Source organism: Lygodium microphyllum, chromosome 13 (assembly GCF_053477565.2).
Source record: "Lygodium microphyllum isolate KBCC chromosome 13, Lygodium_microphyllum_v1.1.10, whole genome shotgun sequence".
NCBI classification, from domain to species: domain Eukaryota; kingdom Viridiplantae; phylum Streptophyta; class Polypodiopsida; order Schizaeales; family Lygodiaceae; genus Lygodium; species Lygodium microphyllum.
The window spans coordinates 115868419-115889125 of NC_141147.1; the positions used below are offsets into that span (position 1 = coordinate 115868419).

The 20707-nt window shown below is 37.9% G+C and overlaps 1 protein-coding gene across 2 annotated transcripts; it reads left to right on the top strand.

Annotated features, from left to right (window-relative positions):
* The first annotated feature begins 1017 nt into the window (after positions 1-1017).
* On the top strand, positions 1018-9361 carry LOC148027096 (phragmoplastin DRP1E-like). 2 transcript variants are annotated; one of them, XM_087691628.1, is made up of 17 exons: positions 1018-1234; positions 2297-2440; positions 2729-2792; positions 2886-2990; positions 3166-3267; positions 3956-4006; positions 4080-4141; positions 4895-4985; positions 5129-5193; positions 5802-5996; positions 6107-6226; positions 6304-6374; positions 7659-7884; positions 7979-8029; positions 8126-8354; positions 8443-8582; positions 8709-9361. In XM_087691628.1, exons 2-17 carry the CDS (start codon positions 2312-2314, stop codon positions 8835-8837), a joined length of 1830 nt encoding a protein of 609 aa, XP_087547754.1. In that variant the 5' UTR covers positions 1018-1234; positions 2297-2311; the 3' UTR covers positions 8838-9361. The 2 variants fall into 2 exon arrangements, with proteins under 2 accessions (XP_087547754.1, XP_087547755.1); XM_087691629.1 differs by lacking the exon at positions 7979-8029.
* Positions 9362-20707: the final 11346 nt, after the last annotated feature.

Here is a 20707-nt window from a genome sequence, read left to right on the forward strand (position 1 = left end):
ATAGAATGGATCAAGAACTGGCTAGCGACCTATCTTTGACATTTTTGTCATGATGTATAACATGCGTGGGACTCCTAGTTACACTCAACCAAGTTTACTTATAATAATTCTACCCATGCCAATATTGGAATTTCTTCCTTTGAGGCCTTGTACGGCTATAAAGTACCCCTTTCCAAAGTTCTTTTCAATGAGAAGATAAACCCTCATGGGAAAGAGGAGTTAGAGAGGATGCAAATCCTTCTTCAATAGTGCAAATTGAATCTTAGGAAAGCTGAAGAGCAAATGAAGATGTATGTTTAATGTGGAATGATTAATATTAATGAGGCAAGAAATATGTACAATGCCATAAGAGGAAACTTCAAGGTCACAACTAAAAGAGGAAGACCTTGTGCACAGATCGGATGCTGTATGCTCACGTAGTGAGCGTCAGAAGGTCCTCAAGAACAAAAGAACTCTACTTTTTGCACAAAACTCAAGGTAGAAAGCATGCACGACATGAACAAGAGACCAATTGGGTATAATCTCCACCCATGCCTTGTGTGAGCGCTCCACAAAGCATGTATTTTATGTATTAATCATCTTCAAGCTCAAATAATAGCTCAAATTGCAAAATAGCACGCTTTTGGCTTTTGAGTTTGCTTTAGTACAAAATAGAAATAAAACTAATGGGCGGGCACCCAAAAAGTCAGGCATACCCAATACAATGTCCAAATACAAATATCACAATCATGTGTCCATACACATACAAAACAATAAATAAGTATCCAACGCCTTAATAAATAGGTGCGACACATTGAACTAATAGCATACATGTGATGGAAAGAGGGAGAAGAAGTGGGTTATGTGGGAGTAAAGGGGTTAGAAGGGGGGGGGGGGGGGGCGCAAAGGGAAGATAAGGGGGATGTCGGACGTAGAGAGAGGCGTGCACATTCCCCCTAGAGAGAGGCCAAAAAAAAAGTGCAGTTTGAAAAGGGATGAGCACGGGCCGCATTTTGAAATCCTTTATTTTAAAAACAGAAAGGAAAAACGGGATGTGAAGGAAAAATAATAGAATTGTCACCAACGTTTATTCCGGAGTTCTGAGCCATCGTCGCCAACGTCTCTCTCTTTTTTTCGTCTGTCTACCTGCAGCTGTGGAGCGGTCCTCTCCTGTGTAATTTCCTCGCCATCTCCAAGAAACTCCCCGTTTCCCTTCGCAAAATACTATCTCCTTCACCGGCCTTCGGCTCTCACGGTAACAATGTTTCTGATCGGCTTTCTCAGTTCTTGCTTGTGTTTGGTTTTTGCTTCTTTGTCTGCATCCATGTGTCTCCTACACTTTTGATTCTCTCTCTTTGTGTTTTTGGATTTTTTCAACTCTTTTGGTGTGCTGCTGCATCAGTGCAATCATCGCATTCTTAAGTAGCAGAGAAGCCCAATGGAAAGATTTTATTTATTTATTTTTCTGTGTTGCTTATCAGTCGTACTTTTACATGGCCGTGTGCGTGTTTTAGGTATGGTGCTGCAGAAGTGAAGGCATCACTTAAAATTTTTTTTCAGAGGAGAAAGCATCACTTATTTTGTACCGGAAGCTCAGTGGAAAGTGGTTTTGTCAATCGTACTCTTACATGCATGCGTCCATGCGCACGACCATGCACAGAGACAGACATGCATGTAGAGAGAGAGAGAGAGAGAGAGAGAGAGAGAGAGAGAGAGAGAGAGTATTGCACAGTTGATTCTTTCTTATACAAGTACTATCACGGGAAAAGAGAGAGAGAGAGAGAGAGAGAGAGAGAGAGAGAGAGAGAGAGAGAGAGAGAGAGAGAGAGAGAGAGAGAGAGAGTTGTAGCTTGTGCTCTCAGGGAGGGAGGGGAGCATAAGGAGATCAGATTATTGTATAGTTGAGTATTACTTGATGCTCTCTTATACAAGTACTGTCATGGGAAATGAATAGAGAGTGTTTGGAATGAAGAAGAGAGAGCTGGGAAATGAAAAAGACAGAGAGAGTTGTATCTTGTGCTCTCAGGGAGGGAGGGAGCATTTGATGTTGGAAATGTGATGTCATTGATTCTTTGCTCAGATGGTTCTTTCACATTGCATTAGAACTCTCCCTATCATAAGCGATGCATACGATGTTTGGTTACTCCTTGGAGTCTATAAATACACACAATCATGCTATTGTGTCTCGCGATTATTTTGTTGTGTCAAGCTGGAACATGGTAGACTGCTCACGACTTGTTTGATGTACTAGTAGCTTATTGAAGTTATGCAGCTTACACATTCAGGTGCTGATTATCTGACCAAATGCTTGACACAGGTCTACAGAAGTGCAATGGAGAATTTGATAGGTGTTGTCAACAGAATACAAAGGGCTTGCACAGTCTTGGGTGATTATGGTGGTGACAATGCTCTGCCCACCCTATGGGAGTCACTCCCTTCAGTGGTGGTGGTTGGTGGCCAGGTTCATATCTTACTGTATTATATTAGTTTGTCACATATACTTTGGATTCCATGAAGATTCTGTTTGGATTAGCATTTGTTAGGTGCCAGATCAACAAATTGTTTTTCATTTTTCATCATCAATGTGCAGCAGATTACTTAGCTTTAGTAGCACTTAGCTTGATTCAAACAAGGGTCTCCAGAAATTCAACAATATTGTTCAGATTTATATAGCATGCACTCAAGCTTTCTCTAAATTTGAAGTTTCCTGTTATCATTCATGTAGAGCTTCCTGCTATCTTTTATGTAGAGTTCAGGCAAGTCCTCTGTACTGGAAAGCATAGTAGGAAGGGATTTTCTGCCTCGAGGCTCAGGTATGTCCAGATTTTGTACTGTCATTGGATGTATATACAAGATACACTTTTTGCTGCAGGGGCACACTACTGACTGCCAACTTATGATTTCAGGAATTGTGACCCGAAGGCCTCTTGTTTTGCAATTGCACAAAGTGGAAGATGGTCCAGAATACGGAGAGTTTCTCCATTTGCCTAAGAAGAGGTTCACTGATTTTGGTGTGTGATCTCCAACCTTGGTTAATCTATAGCAGTGTCATAGATAGACTTGCCATTAAATTGTTTGTGAGAATACAAATGAATTGTTTAACCTAGTGTCCACAATACTTTTTCAGATGTTACAGCTGAAATTTAAGATAATGGAGTATATTGTATATTGTTTGGGACATCACAGGTGCCATTAGGAAAGAAATTCAAGATGAAACTGACAGAGTAACTGGAAGAAATAAGCAAATATCACCTGTTCCAATTCATCTAAGCATCTCTTCACAAAATGGTGAGTTTTTATGCTGCTTTGAAAATATTGCTTCTTTATGTGGTTTCTAGAAAAGTTGTCAGGCAGACAAGGAATGCCTGTTGAAGAGCTTTGTTTACTTTTGTACTGATGGCTATCGAAGAAGGCAATCTAGTGGAAATCCAAACATCATAAATAGGAGAAGCCGCTGAGAGGGCTTGAAGGGGTCTTGACTGGAACGTTTGAATAAATGAAATGTTGGTATATTGTCTGTGAAGGCCCGTGCTTCTGTTAAATGTGGCAAGGAATCTAATCTATCTAGAAGGGATAGTGTGATTTAATTTACGTCAATTTTGAGAGTTTCTTATGAGCCCTGATGTAATCAACAGCTAGCATCTTTGTTGGATTCTCTCTATGCACTGAGCTGAAGAAAAATTTTGATGCCACTTCTGTCTACATGTATGGTTAATGCAAGGCCATGGTGATTAGCTGCAATGCTGTGCATGCTATTCTTTTAGATAACTTTTCTGCTTGTGTTGCTTAGAGGGTGGAAACAGTTAAAATTGTTTGGTGTAGTGGTGTTCAGTTGTATGTTGTGCTCTACATTCTTTTGGCAAGGGCTTGTTTGCTTTTCGATGAGTGGCTAGGTGCGGAAATTTCGTACGATCATTCTAATGTGTATAGTTTTGTCTGCATGCAAGTAGCTAATTCTTTTGTTTTCTTCATACAGTTGTGAATTTGACCCTTATTGATTTGCCTGGCTTGACGAAAGTTGCAGTTGGTAAGAGCTCGAACTCTGTCTTATGTACTCATGTACAGTTGCTGGAGAAATATTCATAATAGTTTTTCTGCAGAGGGACAACCTGAAAGCATCGTTGCTGACATTGAGAACATGGTTCGTTCTTATGTTGAAAAGGTACTGTCAGAGGAATATGTCTGCTTTTTGCATTTCTCTGGGTCATTCATTACTGATTTTATGGATCCAGGGACGGTGTATTCACCTTTTGTTGATAGAGGGATGTGCCTAGGATATTTGTCCATTATGATTGGAACATGGCCCACTCTGGAATTTGGCTTGTGCATTTATTTGATCAAAAGAGGTTCTCCCAGTTTTGATCTCTAGAATACAAATGTGGGCAAGGGAATTTGAATCACATTTGCCTGCTGTGTAGCACTCCTGAACTTGTTCTTATCTTCAAGTTTGATTGTGCATTAAAAGAGGCTCTCATTCTATCTGTAGAAAACAAATGTGTGCAAGGTATTCTAATCATACAGATGTTGCATGGAGAAAATCACTCTATGGTAGATGACCTTATCCGCTTTATTGCTTAGCTTTGACACATGGCAAATAGTTCAATATTAGGGTCTCTTGAATGTAGATATTTGATATTGCATCCTTATGCCTTATTAACTGGCTGCTCAGCATATGTAAGGCCGAAGTGAGAAGTGTAAACTCATCCCAACCATTATTGTTAGAATATCAAGAAAGGGTTTTAAGGTTTGGCATCCAAACTGAAGAGCAATGCATTTCCTTTTTAGTGTAAATTAGTTCTTTCAATGCTAAATCTACCATGGAGACATGACAAAAGTGCCATTTCTAACTACTGCATACTCTACCCTACTGCATTTCTCTTATGATAGCTGTTCTCTGGTGTTGTCTTCTTTGCAGCCAAACTCAATCATACTTGCAATTTCACCAGCAAATCAAGACATTGCCACTTCTGATGCTATCAAATTAGCTCGGGAAGTAGACCCTAGCGGTATGTATTATTCTTTACCACACGAATGAGCAGAAAGGAACAGTGATGATGAAAGCCAGCAATGGCATTAATAGTATTTCTGCTATCTGCAGACATAAAATTTTCTCTATCTATGCTCATGGATATTTACTGGATGTGTGTAGGTGAGCGCACGTGGGGAGTGTTGACAAAGTTGGATTTGATGGATAAGGGCACCAATGCTTTGGATGTGAGTTCCTTTACTTATCTTGGTGCAACTTTCCTCTGGTTGTTGGTTGTAACAACTTTGAAGAAAATTTGATCTGGAAAACAAAAAACTATGCAGAAAAGTTTGTGTAACATCCCTTTCTCTGTTGAATGGATGAAATGAATGCACAACCAGGTCAAAGAATAAGATATTGGAAAGTGCATTTGTACATTTTCTTTGTACTTGCGAGTTAATTCCTGTTTCTATGCCTGCTTTGGTACACCTTGCTAGTGTTAATGAGAAGGAATTTCTTATGGAGTTTGCCTCTCCAATGTGCACCTGCTTTAAGGGTTTTGCTGATAGTCAGTGTGGAATGGTAGAAGAAACCATTGTACAGGGTTTATTTACGAAGGATGTGAAAGCCAGCATCCTAGCTCTTTTAATTGTAACTCGTTTCAGGTGCTTGAAGGTCTCCTTGCTAGTTTTAATGAGAAGGAATTTCTTATGGAGTTTGCCTCTCCAATGTGCACCTACTTTAAGGGTTTTGCTGATAGTCAGTGTGGAATGGTAGAAGAAACTATTCTACAGGGTTTATTTATGAAGGATGTGAAAGCCTGCATCCTAGCTCTTTTAATTGTAACTCATTTCAGGTGCTTGAAGGTCATTCATATCGCTTGCAACGCCCTTGGATTGGAGTGGTCAACCGTTCTCAGGCTGATATAAATAGGAATGTTGACATGATAGCTGCAAGACGAAGGGAGCGTGAATATTTTGCAACCAATCCAGATTATAGACACCTGGCCAGCCGAATGGGTTCCGAATATCTGGGCAAAATGCTATCAAAGGCAAGTATCTGAATTTCCTAGGCAGGAAGTCTAATCCTGGTTTCCATTAGCAGTGATGTCACCCCCAGCTTACTTTTAACTTGATTTCAACTTCTCAACTCGTTTTTCAGCATCTTGAATCAGTGATAAAGGCACGGCTTCCTAGTATATTGTCACTGGTGAACAAAAGTATTGATGAACTGGAAGTGGAAATGGATCAGCTAGGAAGACCAGTTGCTGTCGATGCAGGGGTATGGCTTACATTGTCTGTCTTCATATATATGCTGTTTCATCCAAGATTCTTCAGCTTACATGTACAATTTTGCAGGCTCAACTCTACACGATTTTGGAGATTTGCCGAGCTTTTGATCGTGTGTTCAAAGAACATCTTGATGGAGGGTATGCGCACAAGCCTACAAACACTAAAGTCACTTCTTAAAATGTCTATGCTAGTGCAGTAATGTCGCACCCTTTCTTTTATGAAAATACTTTAGCCGGTTGGATATGTAAGGTATTTTGAGTGAAACATGAGAACAACTGCCTCTATGCAACAAGCTCAAACACTGAAGTCACTTTTCTAAACCTCTATGCTAGTGCAGCAATGCCTCATTCTTCTTCTCCAAAAGTAAATTACCCGGGCTGGATATGTTACATTCACAGATATACTTTGAGTGAAACACGAGTAAAATTGCCACTGTGTGAAGAGCCTTGAAACAGGGAAATGGTTGATCCAAGGTACTCCCCTTGTTCTTTGAGTGGTGAAGAAGTCAAAAGGCCTTGAAATGCGCTTTGACAGGTCTTACACCCGGTGGTGCAAGAACCAGGAAATATTTTCTAGCTAGAAAGCTTCTTCATTGTATTTAGCAATCTTAAGAATACTAGGGTTCTCAGAGGCAGGACAGCGAAATGGTTGGTCTTAGGTATTTAGCAATGTTAAGAGTGCTAGGGTTCTCAGAGTCAGGACAGGGAAAGGGTTGGTCTTACGTATACACCTTGCACTTTGAGTGGTGATGCAGTCAAAAAGCCTTGAAATACCTTTGCACCTTGCACTTTGAGTGGTGATGCAGTCAAAAAGCCTTGAAATACCTTTGACGGGTCTTACATCCAGTGACACCTTGCTCTTTGAGTGGTGAAGCAGTCAAAAAGCCTTGAAATACCTTTTGACAGGTCTTACATCCAGTGGTAAGTAAACAGGAAACATTTTCTAGCTGTGAAGCTGTCTTCATTGTAATTGGCAAAGTTAATAGTACTAGAGTTCTCAGAGATAGTCCATTTCTCTTTTCAATTTTGCTGAAGATTAGAACTGAAAGTTGGGCTTGTAGGCAGGAAAATGTCTGGCTGTGTGCCCAAATTCTTCGGGCTTTGCTTTCAAAGTTGCTTTGGTAGGTTAGGTCACTAATGGTCTTTGGTAGGTCTCCTTTAGCTGTCTATTATGGCTTCATTTGCAATATATTGCTGTCCCCTCAAAAGGTTAGCTGTCTATTATGGCATATCATTTGCAATGTATTGCTATCCCCTCAAAAGCTCTGGACTTCCTTCATGAACAGCTCTTTGGTTGGTTTCCAGTAGTTGGAGAAGAATTATCACTAATATAACATTGTTTTCTTTACGGTCCATTTGCTGTAACTTTGTAGGTTTGAGGGAGATATTGTTAGTAGACTTCTGTGTATTTACTTGATGCAGGCGCCCTGGAGGTGACCGAATTTATGGAGTCTTCGACAATCAGCTCCCTGCAGCTTTGAAGAAATTGCCATTTGACAGGCACTTATCATTGCAGAGTGTCCGCAAAATCGTGTCTGAAGCAGATGGTTATCAGCCGCATTTGATAGCCCCAGAGCAAGGTTATAGGAGACTGATTGAGGGTGCTCTTACATACTTCAGGGGTCCTGCTGAAGCAACTGTTGATGCAGTAAGTCCTTCAAAAATAGAGTGAAGTGTCTTATAGCCTCTCTTACAAAATGTTTCTTCCCAGCATAAACAGGCTGCTGATTATGGTTTGGCAGGTCCATTTTGTCTTACGAGAGCTTGTAAGGAAGTCTCTCAGGGAGACTCATGTAAGTGGGCTTCTGTAGGAGGCTATTTATTCTATTAGGACATGATCCAAGGTTCTGGTTTTTGTTCATTCATGATATGTTTTTGATCCCAATCAGGAGCTCAAAAGGTTTCCTACCCTCCAAGCTGAGCTTTCAGCTGCAGCAATTGAGGCTCTTGAGAAGTTTCGTGACGATGGTCGTAAAACAGCTCTACGACTGGTTGATATGGAGGCAAGCTATCTAACTGTGGAGTTCTTTAGACGTCTTCCTCATGAGTTGGACAAAGGTGGGAATCCATCTGCCTCAACAACTGACCGCTATACGGAGGCTCATCTTCGGAGGATCGGTGAGGGAGATTGTTAAATAGTGAAGGGTGTATGATTTGAAACTCAGCAGTGCTGGTCTATAAGTTAAGTGGTTCCTTTCATTTCCAGGCTCCAATGTCTCAGCGTATATTGGCATGGTGTGTGAAACACTTCGGAATTCGATCCCAAAGGTGGTTGTACATTGTCAAGTACGAGAGGCCAAATGTTCTCTGTTGGATCACTTCTATACTCAAGTTGGGAAAAGGGAGGCATGTTCTTTGACCATGTGCATATAGTTCAAAATACGGTCAATTCTCGCTCTTTTCGCATCCAACATAAAGTAAATGTCTATCATAATAAATTCATGTTCTTCTCTCTTCATGCCTAATAAGCAGGGGAAGCAGCTTTCCATATTGTTAGATGAGGATCCAGCTTTGATGGAACGCAGGGCAGCATGTGCAAAGAGGCTTGAGCTGTACAAACATGCACGCGATGAAATTGATGCTGTTGCTTGGGCCAAGTAGACAGACTGATGGGAAAAGACCGATGGGAAATTTCAGATGTATACTGTCCTGTACATGGTTTTTGCAAGTCAGAAGCAGTTTTGCAATAGAGGGAGAGTTCTCAAAGGTCCATGGATCATGACTGATATGATCTAGCAGACTACCAGAAATTTGATAGCTTGGTTTTGGCTCTTACATCAAAGAGCTTTTGTAACTAACCGGCTTTTGGTCAGTGTGATATGAAGAAAAGAATGGTCCATGGACCTATAGTATTGTGATTATAAAGAACTTTGGTAACCTTGTGTAATCAAAGAGACACATAGTATTCTGATTGTAATCTAGCAGACTACCAGAAATTTGATAGCTTGGTTTTGGCTCTTACATCAAAGAGCTTTTGTAACTAACCGGCTTTTGGTCAGTGTGATATGAAGAAAAGAATGGTCCATGGACCTATAGTATTGTGATTATAAAGAACTTTGGTAACCTTGTGTAATCAAAGAGACACATAGTATTCTGATTGTAAATAAATGACACAGTATTCTGATTGTAAATAAATTTTGTAACCTGCTTTGCACATAAACTTGTAAGATTGGTGAGACTGGCAAGGAGAAAAGCTCCGATCCCCTCTCCCCTGCCCCTGGAGTATCGAGAAGGGAAAGTATAAATAAGGTTGAGTTCAGACGAGTGGCGGGAGAGATAACAGGCCCAGGGAGGAGCCTTTTTGTTGCACGCACACTTTGCCTCTGGCTTTACCATTCACACGGAAGAGGTAGAAGGCTGGTCATAGTGAAGGTAAGGTGTGACCCAAAAATTGACTGCACTTGTGGATCAAAATTTCTATGCAATTATCGATGGTGATGAAAAGCACTACAAAGATGTAAGGGAGAGACGAGCAAAGTAGCAGTGACAAGGGAGAGAAGTAAGATGCAACAACTAGAAAAAAATGCAAAGCCGCACTCGTCAAAGGCAAGGAAAGTTGCAAGGGTCCATCAAAAGATTGCCAATGCTACAGGCTATCATTTTGGTGTTCAATACTTTGTTGATAATAATGTGAGTATAGTCAAGGCTAAGAAATACCTTATTGACATTCAAGTCCATGATGAAATTTTCATCCCTATAGCTTCATAAATTAGTACTTCCAAGATTGAACTGGTTTTGTTGAGCTAGGAGTTGGTAGGAATGACCTTTTGAACTATGGGTTTAGAGTTGTTAAGCAAAGGGAGATCTTTAGGTATCTTGGATTAGGTATCTTGGATGTCCCCTGGGAATTGGTTTTTCAATTTCAAAAGGTCATTTAATAAATTAGTACTTACAAGATTGAGCTGGTTTTGTTGAGCTAGGAGTTGGCAGGAATGACCTTTTGAACTATGGGTTTAGAGTTGTTAAGCAAAGGGAGATCTTTAGGTATCTTGGATGTTCCATGGGAATTGGTTTTTCAATTTCAAAAAGTCATTTGGTTTTGCACTAAAGTTGAGATGAAGTAAAGTTTATGGTGCTTAAGGCCATCTCGAGGGATGCAACTTTGTTGGTTTGATGCTACACCTCAATACAAGTTCATGGGAGAGTTGAAAAACTCAACAATAATTATTTGTGGTCTCAAAATGAGAAGCCCTTTGTTGGCTCGACACTACACTTCAATAGAAGTTCATGGGAGAGTTTCAAAACTCAATAATAATTATTTGCCATCTTGATGGATGCAATTTCCCTTTGTTGGTTTGATGCTACACCTCAATAGAAGTTCATGGGAGAGTTGAAAAACTCAACAATAATAATTTGTGGTCTCAAAATGAGAAACCCTTTGTTGGTTTGACACTACACTTCAATAGAAGTTCATGGGAGAGTTGAAAAACTCAACAATAATTATTTGTGGTCTCAAAATGAGAAGAGACTACTACATTAGAGTAGTGCATGCTAATTGATCACAAGGTTGATGGAGGTATAATAGGATTGGAAGAGACTACTACATTAGAGTAGTGCATGCTAATTGATCACAAGGTTGATAGAGGTATAATAGGATTGGAAGATTTACGTGGAAAACCCTAGAAGCCATACTTGGGGTTAGGACCTTTGTGTTGAACTACTAGGACATTGGATTGCTAGAGCCACTATAAAAGGTGGCATATATGGCTCGAGGCAAGACTTTTGGACATGATTTGGAATGGAAGGTGTAAGAAAAGGTTCATTTAAAGATTGCCAATGCCAAAGAGCCATCATTTTGGTGTCCAATTCGGTTGATGGAAGTAATAGGATTGGAGGATTTACATGAAAAGTCCTAGAAGCCGTACTTGGGGTTAGGGAACCACCACCCTTGTCTTGAACTACTAGGACATTGGATTGTTGGAGCCACTATAAAAGGTGGCATTTGGCTTGAGGCAAGATTTTTGGACGGGATTTGGAATGGAAGGTGCAAGAAAAGGTTCATTTAAAAATTGCCAATGCCAAAGAGCCATCATTTTGGTGCCCAATTCTTTCTTTGTTGATGATAATGTGAGCATGGTTAAGGCTAAGAAGAACCTTATAGACATGACAATATTCTCCACGTCCATGATGAATTTTTTGGCCTTTCAACTAAAAAAATCACTACTTACAAGATTGAGTTGGCCTTGTTGAGCTAGGAGTTGTAGGAATGGCCTTTTGAGCTATTAATTTATAGTTGTTAAGCTAAGGAAGGTCTTTAGGTACCTTGGATATCCCTTGGGAGTTGGTTTTTTAATGAGGCAACATGTCATTTAATCAATAACAATTATTTGCAGTCTCAAAATAAGAGGAGACTACATTAGAGTAGTTTAGCTATGCTATTTGCTCATGAAGGTATTGGATTGGAGGATTTGCATGAAAAATCCAACCACCTATTGCTTGGAGTTGTTTAAATGTGTTGGGGAACCCCACCCTAGTGTCGCAAACTACTAGGACATTGGATCACTAGAGCCACTACGAAAGGCAACATATGGCTTGAGGCAAGAGGGTTGGACATGATCAAGAGGGTTGGACATGATCAAGAGGGTTGGACATGATTTGGAATGGATGCCCACCAATCAAGGTGAAACACCATCACAAGGCACAAGCATTAATGGTCCATTAAAGGATTGCCAATGCTAGTGGGCCATCATTTTGGTGTCCAATTCTTTGTTGATGATAATGTGAGCATGGTTAGACCTTATAAACAACCTTTTTCAAGTCCATGATGAATTTTCCATCCTTTTAGCTTCAAAAGTTAGTACTTCCAAGACTGAGCTAGTCTTGTTGAGCTAGGTGTTGGTGCAAGAAGGGCTCATTAAAGGGTTGCACTTCAATAGAAGTTCATGGTAGAGAGTTGAAAAATTCAACAAAAATTATTTGTGGTCTCAAAATGAGAAGAAGAGACTACATTAGATTAGTTTAACTATGCTGATTGCTCAAAAGGTTGAGGGAAGTATTATATTGGAGGATTTGCAAGAAAACTCCTACAAGTTATGCTTTGAGTTGTTTAAACATGTTAGGAAACCACATCCTTATTTTGAACTACCAGGACGTTGAATTGCTAGAGCCACTGCAAAAGGCGGCATATGGCTTGAGGCAAGATGGTTGGACATGATTTGGAATGGGTGTTCAATCAAGTTGAAACACTTTTAGGTTGCATAAACATTATTGTGAGCATGGAATTCAATCCTCTAAGGGAAAAATTGATGTGGAGCTAAATAGGAAGGGTGATCCTCTGCTCTTATACTTAGCACTTGGCTCTCCCCCATTCTTATGTTCCCCTTGTTGCAGTAGTCATGGAAGGCTCGAGGATTTCAAAAGCAATCCATATGAAAGGATTGAGAAAGTGGATTGAAATTTAGGACTAGCAATCACATGCCTTTAGAGATCTAGACCATATTGCTTATGGTCCCCTTGCATCAATCATGGAAGACCCTTAGGATTTCAAAGTACTCCATATGAGTATTGAGGAAGTGGATTGATATTTTGGAATAGGAATCACATGCATTCAAGGATCTGGATTGGATCTAATGGCATTTTGACCTAAATAACAAGGAGATGATATGGATTGTTAGAGTCCTGTAAATTCTAAAAGTGGCTTGGCCCACCTCACCTAATGTAAGAGACCTGCACCCTATCAAGTTTATAAATGGAATTGTAAAAAATAGAGGGATCTAATTAGCCCCTCACCTAAAGTCTTTACATAAGTTTGGTCATTGTGGATGAAGGTTTTCTTGATGGCCAAGATTGGTTCGTGAAAGAACAATTTGAATTTTTTTGACATTTGGTTATCTCCCTCCATCCTCATTCTCTTTTTTCTTTCGTCTTCTCCTTGCTAGTTACTTTCTTGTCTTGCACTTTCTTTGAAGAAGAATCTTCAAAATATATTGGAGATACACAAGAAATCCTATGTCTTTTTTGATCAAAAGACAATGTTGTTGATCCCCATGGAAAGAGTAGTTTATTTCAATATTTCTAAAATTTTTATCTAGTAAGATAAAACTTGGCAAATCAAAGTTGTCATGGGAGCATTGGTTTCTTGGATCACATAATTAAAATAAACATAATTATCAACTATGATTCTCTTTGTATGTATGTTAGTATTATATTCTATGTATACCTCAAGTTTCTCCTCAAGATATCCAAAGAGCTCTTGCAAATTAAAAGGAACATTCAGCATATCCTTGATATACATAAACTTGGATGAGTTTCCTATATTTTGAAGAAAAGTAAAGATTCTATCATCACACGTGTCCTCCAATGCTTCCTGCTCCATTCCTCGAGGGAAAGCTTTCCCTTTGACATTCTAACCTTGCAAAAACTAACAATTGCAAACAAGAAACTCAATTGAGAAATTTTTGTTGACAAATATATTGTGAGATACACATTACAGCCTTTGTCATATGAAATGCAAAATAGAAGACATGTAAGAGAACAACACAAAATGAAACTCGTGTTTCATATGATAATCTTAAAAAAGAATCACTAATTAAGATTTTGTATGAAATGCAAAATTAACTCAGGAAAACATAACATATACAAAAAAACACGTTTCACAATACATCAGCTAGTAATTGAGTTGAAATGATCGCTTACAGGGCTTGATTTGTTGATACTGTGGCACACTAGGTAATGGATTCTATGCTTTTTATTACAATGGGATATAACAGGAATTTTCTTAACTTTGATGGAGATAAGAGAAGATTGCATTTGAAAATGGAAAGCTTATGTGAGATCCTATGCTTCAAAGATTTAGAAAAAGCATTCAATAAATAGAGCTATTGTTGTTGGAACTTATGTCAAAAATGACATTTTTAAAACACAAAAGAGAGGTCTTAAATTTTTACTTTTCAAAAGAAAAATTTTCACATGCACATGAGATTATTTTTGGGATTTGAAAAAAGTGTTCAATAAGACTACGTGCAATCAAAACCACTATTGTTGAGATAACAAGCTCAATATGTGAAGACATTTATGATGGACCATTTGGTTAGATGGGCCTACATGTCTACACTTAGCACATCTGTGGTCATTATGATCCTCACATGGCCACCACTGACTTATCACTTATTACATTTGGTTTGTTTCATCTACTTAACGATCAGCACATTTATAGTGCCAATTGATTAGTATAGTCAATTACACACTATTTGACTTAGTAGGCCACTTTTCTTTACATTGTATCTTATCTGTACCTTGCGTACATTGTATTGTATGTGAAAGACAAAGAAGAAGTCAACAAGAAACCGTTTTGGTCTCCATCTCTTTTCTTTTGTTCTTGAGTGAGCTTCCTCTTGTGTATATGGTATGTGTTTGGTGTACAACTCAAGCAAGTCCCTCTACCACGCGATTCCTGACATGGTATCATAGCAACACCACTAAGAGAGGTTGTTCTTGAAGGTCGAAGTGAAGGAGAAGAAGTAAGGATTCAAGCAAGAAAGCAATAGGTAAGAAGCTCTCCCATTCTTCCACTTTTTCTATTGGATAGTACGTGTGGAGGCATCGAAAGGACAACAAAAATCTAAAATTACTGTGAGATTTGGTATGCGACTAGAGCACTCTATGTTTCGCACATTGGCCCTTTAAGGCTTGATGCTGCTTTTTTGGCCATCTAAAGCTGTTTTGGGCCCTGTTTTACACCCACAAGGTTGCATATAGCAATTTTGGAATATACTACAATTTCAGTTGTGTCGATCGAAAGTGGATGTATAGGTTACATATCTGTAAGTTTTAAGGTATTTGCTAAGAAGAAAACAAAATTATAATATGCAAACAAGTTGTAGATTACATGTACTATTGAGCAGTCATTGAAAGAGGTTACTTGGTGTGTTATTGTGCACTTGTTGTAAAAGATTGAAGAAGACTTGCTTGCTAATTTATGTCAATTTTGTGAACATGGTAGAGAATAGTGGAAACCCCATCATTGAGAAGCTGAAAAAGAACAACTACTATCATGAGTGTGACAAACTTCCTTATTAGAAAAGGTCTCTATTAGTTTATTTCAAGTGAAAGTTAAGTAATCCTACAATTGAAAAATAATTAAAGGTGTGGAAAGAATGGGATGCAAAAGATAAAAAGGTGATGCATTGGCTATCTGTAATCATTGATAATACTATGCTGGGACATATGTGAAATGTAAAAACTTTACATGTAGCCCGGACAATTTTTGAGAATATGTTTTTAGTAAATACAAAGGCACGGAAGATTCAACTCAAGCAAGAGTTGAAGACTTTGAAGAAAGGAAAGATGTATGTAAAGAATTTGGTGAGCTAAGCTACTTTCTTGATATATGGATTTCAAATGTCATGCAGAGAAAGAGTTCAATTGTTATGTATCATGCTTATGGTCTGTGATGATGGTGAATATATGTCAAAGGAGTTTGACAGGTACTTGACTAAGCACGGGATCATGAGAGACAGTTGACATGTGATTATATTTCACAACAAAAATGGAGTGGGTGAACAAATGGAAGCAGCTAAGGCAATGCTAAATGGAGGTAATCAAATATGATGGTATGTCCCAAAGACAGTATGCCTTGGACATATTATCCAATTATGGTATGACAATGTGTAAGCCTCTTTCAATGCTATTAGAGAAAAATGTGAAGTCGAGTGCTAATGTTGGGGATGAGATAGAAGACCCTATTATGTTCAGGATGATAGTAGGGAGTTTGATTTACATGACTAGAATAAGATCAGACTTGAGCTATGTTACCGGCCTTGTTAGTCAGTTTATGCAAATGCCTAGAAAGCCTCATTTAGATGTAGTTAGATGCATATTGAGGTATGTGAAGTCGACTTTGTATTATGGATTTTTTTTTTGAGACAGGTATGGATATACATGTGTTTGGATACATAGATGTAGATAGGGCTGGTAGTATGTCTAATAGAAGATCTAAAATGGATTCATGTTTTCCCTTGGTAGTGTAGCAATTACTTGGAGTAGCAAAATGAATCTATAGTTGCTTTATCGAGCATAGAGGTTAGATATAGAGGTGCTACTATGGTAGCATGTGAAGTGGTATGGCCGCAAAAGTTATTGGGTGATTTAGATGTGCAGGGAGATGGTCAAGTTGCCATTCAATGTGACAATATGAGTAGCATACAATTAGCTAGAAACCCACTATTCCATGCTAAGAAAAAATACATCGAGCTGTATTACCACTTTGTGAGAGAGAGGGTACTTGCAAGAGAGATTGACTTGTAGAGCACACATGATTAGATAGTAGACATTTTCACAAAGGCATTGGGTGTACAGAAGCTTTAAAAATTTTGAAGCTTACTTGGAGTTGCAGAGATATATTTGAGCTTGAGGAGGAGCATTGAGATAGCAAGCTAAACACATGTGGACATTAATGATGGAATGCGTGGTTAGATGGGTTTGCATATCTACACACATGTCGGTGGTCATTATAATCCTCATATGGTGACTAAATTATCACTTATTACATTTGGTTTATTTTGCCTACCTACAACTAGCATAGTTATAGCACCAGTTGATTAGTATAGTCAATTATGCACTATTTGAATTAGTAAGCTACTTTATTTTATGTTGTATCTTATCTAAAATTTGTGTATATTATACTATGTGTGAAAGAAGAAGAAGAAACCAACAAGAAGACGTTTTGGCCTCCATCTCTCTTCTTGTGAGCTTCCTCTTGTATGTATGGCGTGTGTTTGGCATAACAGCTCAAGCAAGTCCCTCCACTATGCGATTCTTGAGACAAATGTAATTAATCATTTTAATGTTATTTTTTTCTTAAGTTGAGACAACCTCTAGCATTTCAACCCAACCTTTTCAATAAAAGCTCATTTTATTCCTTCAAAAGCTCATTTGAAATCTAATAATTTTCCCAACTCTAGCAAGGCTATCTTAGCAAGTCTAAATCATCTAAGCTAGAAATTGCAACAATCACGAGGTATGGGCTAAAATACCTAAGTTTATTAGTGCTTTAAAGCAAACTTGTTGCATAAATGAAACATGATTTTAGTATTCATGTCTCATTTCTTGGCTAGCCCATTATATTTCATTCTTTGATAGAGGACGTTTCCACCCCTACCATATGAAATGTAAATTTTAATGGTTGTAGTTTCCATGCAAGGTTGGTTTCATGTTTCACAAGTTGCTAGAGGAACTCCATAGGACTGTCATGTGAAACAAAAAAGTAGTTGCTTGCATTTGCTTGACCTACCTATTTTTCATGTTCCATAGGTTTTTGTATCAAAGGTTGGATTGATGTTGTGTGAAATGTGATTCTAGTAGATCTCTATTTATTGCATGGCATGGTTTTCACATTTTATATGTCAATGTGGACATGATGGGTTATTGATTGCATTGCTAGGACTATTTTTGGCAGTTGGTGACTTTAGCTATGGCTAGAACAAAAGCCACTATAGAGAAGGAGAACGTTGATCTTAAGAATATTGCTAAAAAAACTCATCATTCTTCCAAGCCATCTAATCACCAACAAAGCATAAGAGAAGATTTTCACCATCTATAAGATGTTTGGGAGAGAGCAGAAAGGCAACAAAGGCTCTTAATAATGTTGTTTCAAAGTTGCCATTCCAAAGGCTAGTTACAGAGATATGTGATAAGTATAGTGTCCATAGTTTTAGGTGGACAAAGAGTGCCCTCAATTACATCCAGGAGGCTATAGAGGACTTCTTGATTGAGTTTTTTAGGATGCATACATCTATGCTGCCTATGCACATAGGTTGACACTTATAGATAAGGATATGATTACCTTAATAAAGTTAAGATATAGATTCTCCAAGGTTCTAGAACCAATTCCTCTTATGGATAAGAACACATACAATATTCTAAACATGCCACCATATAGAAAGAAAAAGAAAGATATGTCCTAAAGTGGAGGATATCACACATGAGAGATATATAAGACTACACGAGAGGGAGGAAAATGTTGCAGTGGAACAAGCAAAGAAATCGAGGGAGCAAAAGAGGAAGAAAACAGAAGAAAATGATATAGAGCAACTAGAAGCACTAGAGGATGAGCTATTCATGCTTGAGGGGGTTAATCGAGTAGATTTCAATGTGTATTGCTTCTTACTTGGTGACATAAGCAAGAGAAATAACATTGTTTGCTTTGGACTAAGAATGTATTTAGATCATCAAGGATAAAAGGAGATAAGTAAATGACTGTATTCTTCTTTGCTGGTTTGAGATATGACATGTCTAAATTTGTATATTCTTAAGAATGATATTTTTCTAGCAATAATTTTTTCCCTATATACTCACTATCTTATGGCTTTTACTAGGTGTATGATACGTGAATTCTCTTTCAACATAAGACAAAAAATTGAGATTGATCCTTCAATCTCCCATTATATGAGGCTAAATGAGCTTGAAACAAATGGATTTGATCATTAGCTCAATCAAATTGATTTTGATACTTTAGAGCTTGCATTAATTCTATATCATGAAAAGTAAGTAGTTTACATTAATTGATTTAGAGCTTGCATTAATTCTATATCATGAAAAGTAAGTAGTTTGGTATTTTGTCTAATTTTAAGAGAGTTTATGATAATAATTTATTTACCTATGATTATTTCGAGATTTCATTGGAGCTTGATTGTCATAGATCATTGCATTGATGAGCATTATTTTGTAGTCAATTCTTTAAAAGGAATCCATGAAAATGCTAAGATGTAAGTTGAATAATCCAATTCTCCTTGATCATTTGAACTTTTATTTGTTGTAAGTACTCTAGATTTTTATTTTTTTGATATAGAGGTGAATAAAGATAAACTAAAGTACTATAGAAAAAGCCTCATATGCCTTCTAATCTACTTGCACAAATGGAGCATAGAAAAGTTGTGGTAAGTTTTTAATCAAATGTATCAAGATAGTTGATTCTATAAACTACCATAAGTTGCATAATTTTTAGATGTTGTTGTTTGTAGAGCCCTCATCAAAATGATAATCAGTCTTATGGTTGGATGGTAATTGCAAATGCTAGAAAATTGGTTAAGTTTATTTATCTTATTGATGATAAACTTATAAAGGTAATGTGAAAGATGTTTAACTTTAAGATATACTTTTACTCAAAAGATAGTGCATTGCAATATAACACTGAACTAACACTCTTTTCTTTCAAATATATGATATTTTTCCAAGGATCATTACAATAATAAGCATATTTGATATGTACAAGAAAAGCTTTTCAGATACATAATTGTCAATTGCATACAAGAAGGAGACAAGGGGGCCATAGAAAGTATGAAAGTAGAGAAGGAAGGAGATATGCTCACAACACCTAAGAAAAAGAACTCCTAAAAATAATGTTTCTCACAAAAAAGCTTTTGTATATTGTCTTGTAAGGTCATAATAATGTCCTCATTGAGGCAAACATCAAGTTCCACTATAGAATCTTTGCTAAAATCCTCAAAATTCTAATCCAAATCGACTAGAGTATCACCAACATAATGCTATCTATTGTAATGAAGGCTGAGGATGAGATCAAAATCATCAAATAATAATTTATTAGTTTCATCAAGTGTCAACTTGTCAACCTATCTAGAATCAACTCATCAACCGAGGCCTAATTGGTCAAGTCACCAACCTATCAATTGTCGATTGCCAACTTGTCAACTATCAACTTGCCAATAAGCTTGTCAAGTTATCAACTCATTAACTTTCCAGTAAGCTTATCAATAAGGAAAATCATCGATTGTTGACCAACTCAGTGGGACATAAACCTATCAGCTTGATACTTGTCAAAACATAAACTTAGCAAATTATCAACTTGTTAGCTTATCAATTGTCAACTCATCAGTTATCAACTTATTGACACACAAAACCTATCAACTTGTAACACAAGGAAACTTATCAACTTGTCAAGACACAAAGTTGTCAACTTATTGAAACTTGTTACAACTAATTGATACATAAACTACCTCACTTGCATACACATAGTCGATAATGGCTCACTTGGGGTTTAGGACTTGCATTGTTGACCTTGGTACTATGCATAATGTTGACCTTACTGCTATGACATAATCATAAGAAGTTGTGTGATGTGCAAGAGAGAGTCCTATATATAAGCATTGTTTGTGCAAGTTGAAACAAAACTATAAAATTGACCAGTTCCTTTTATAATCATGAATTGTATTTCAAAGAAAGCAAACATCTTGAGGTTATGAGCGAGCTCTTTTTGACAACAGCAAGTTTTATTCCATATAGTTCACTTGGTCCTCTTTTTCTTTTGGGCATATATCAAGTACCAATGTTACTTCTCCATTACCACCACTGCCGCCGCCACCACCACCACCACCACCACCACCACCACCACCACCACCACCACCACCATCATGACATATTACTCTCCCCCTCCTCATTAGAACCACAACCAATTCTCCTCTCTTTCTCCTCATATGTTGGGGATCAACCATCCATCGATATCTCTCCCCTCAATA

Coding starts and splice junctions, on each gene's coding strand:
- LOC148027096 (XM_087691628.1), top strand. CDS start 2,312: ATGGAGAATTTGATAGGTGTTGTCAACAGAATACAAAGGGCTTGCACA. Junction 2,991..3,165: donor GAAGAGGTTCACTGATTTTG/GTGTGTGATCTC, acceptor GGGACATCACAG/GTGCCATTAGGAAAGAAATT. Junction 8,355..8,442: donor GGCTCATCTTCGGAGGATCG/GTGAGGGAGATT, acceptor TTTCATTTCCAG/GCTCCAATGTCTCAGCGTAT.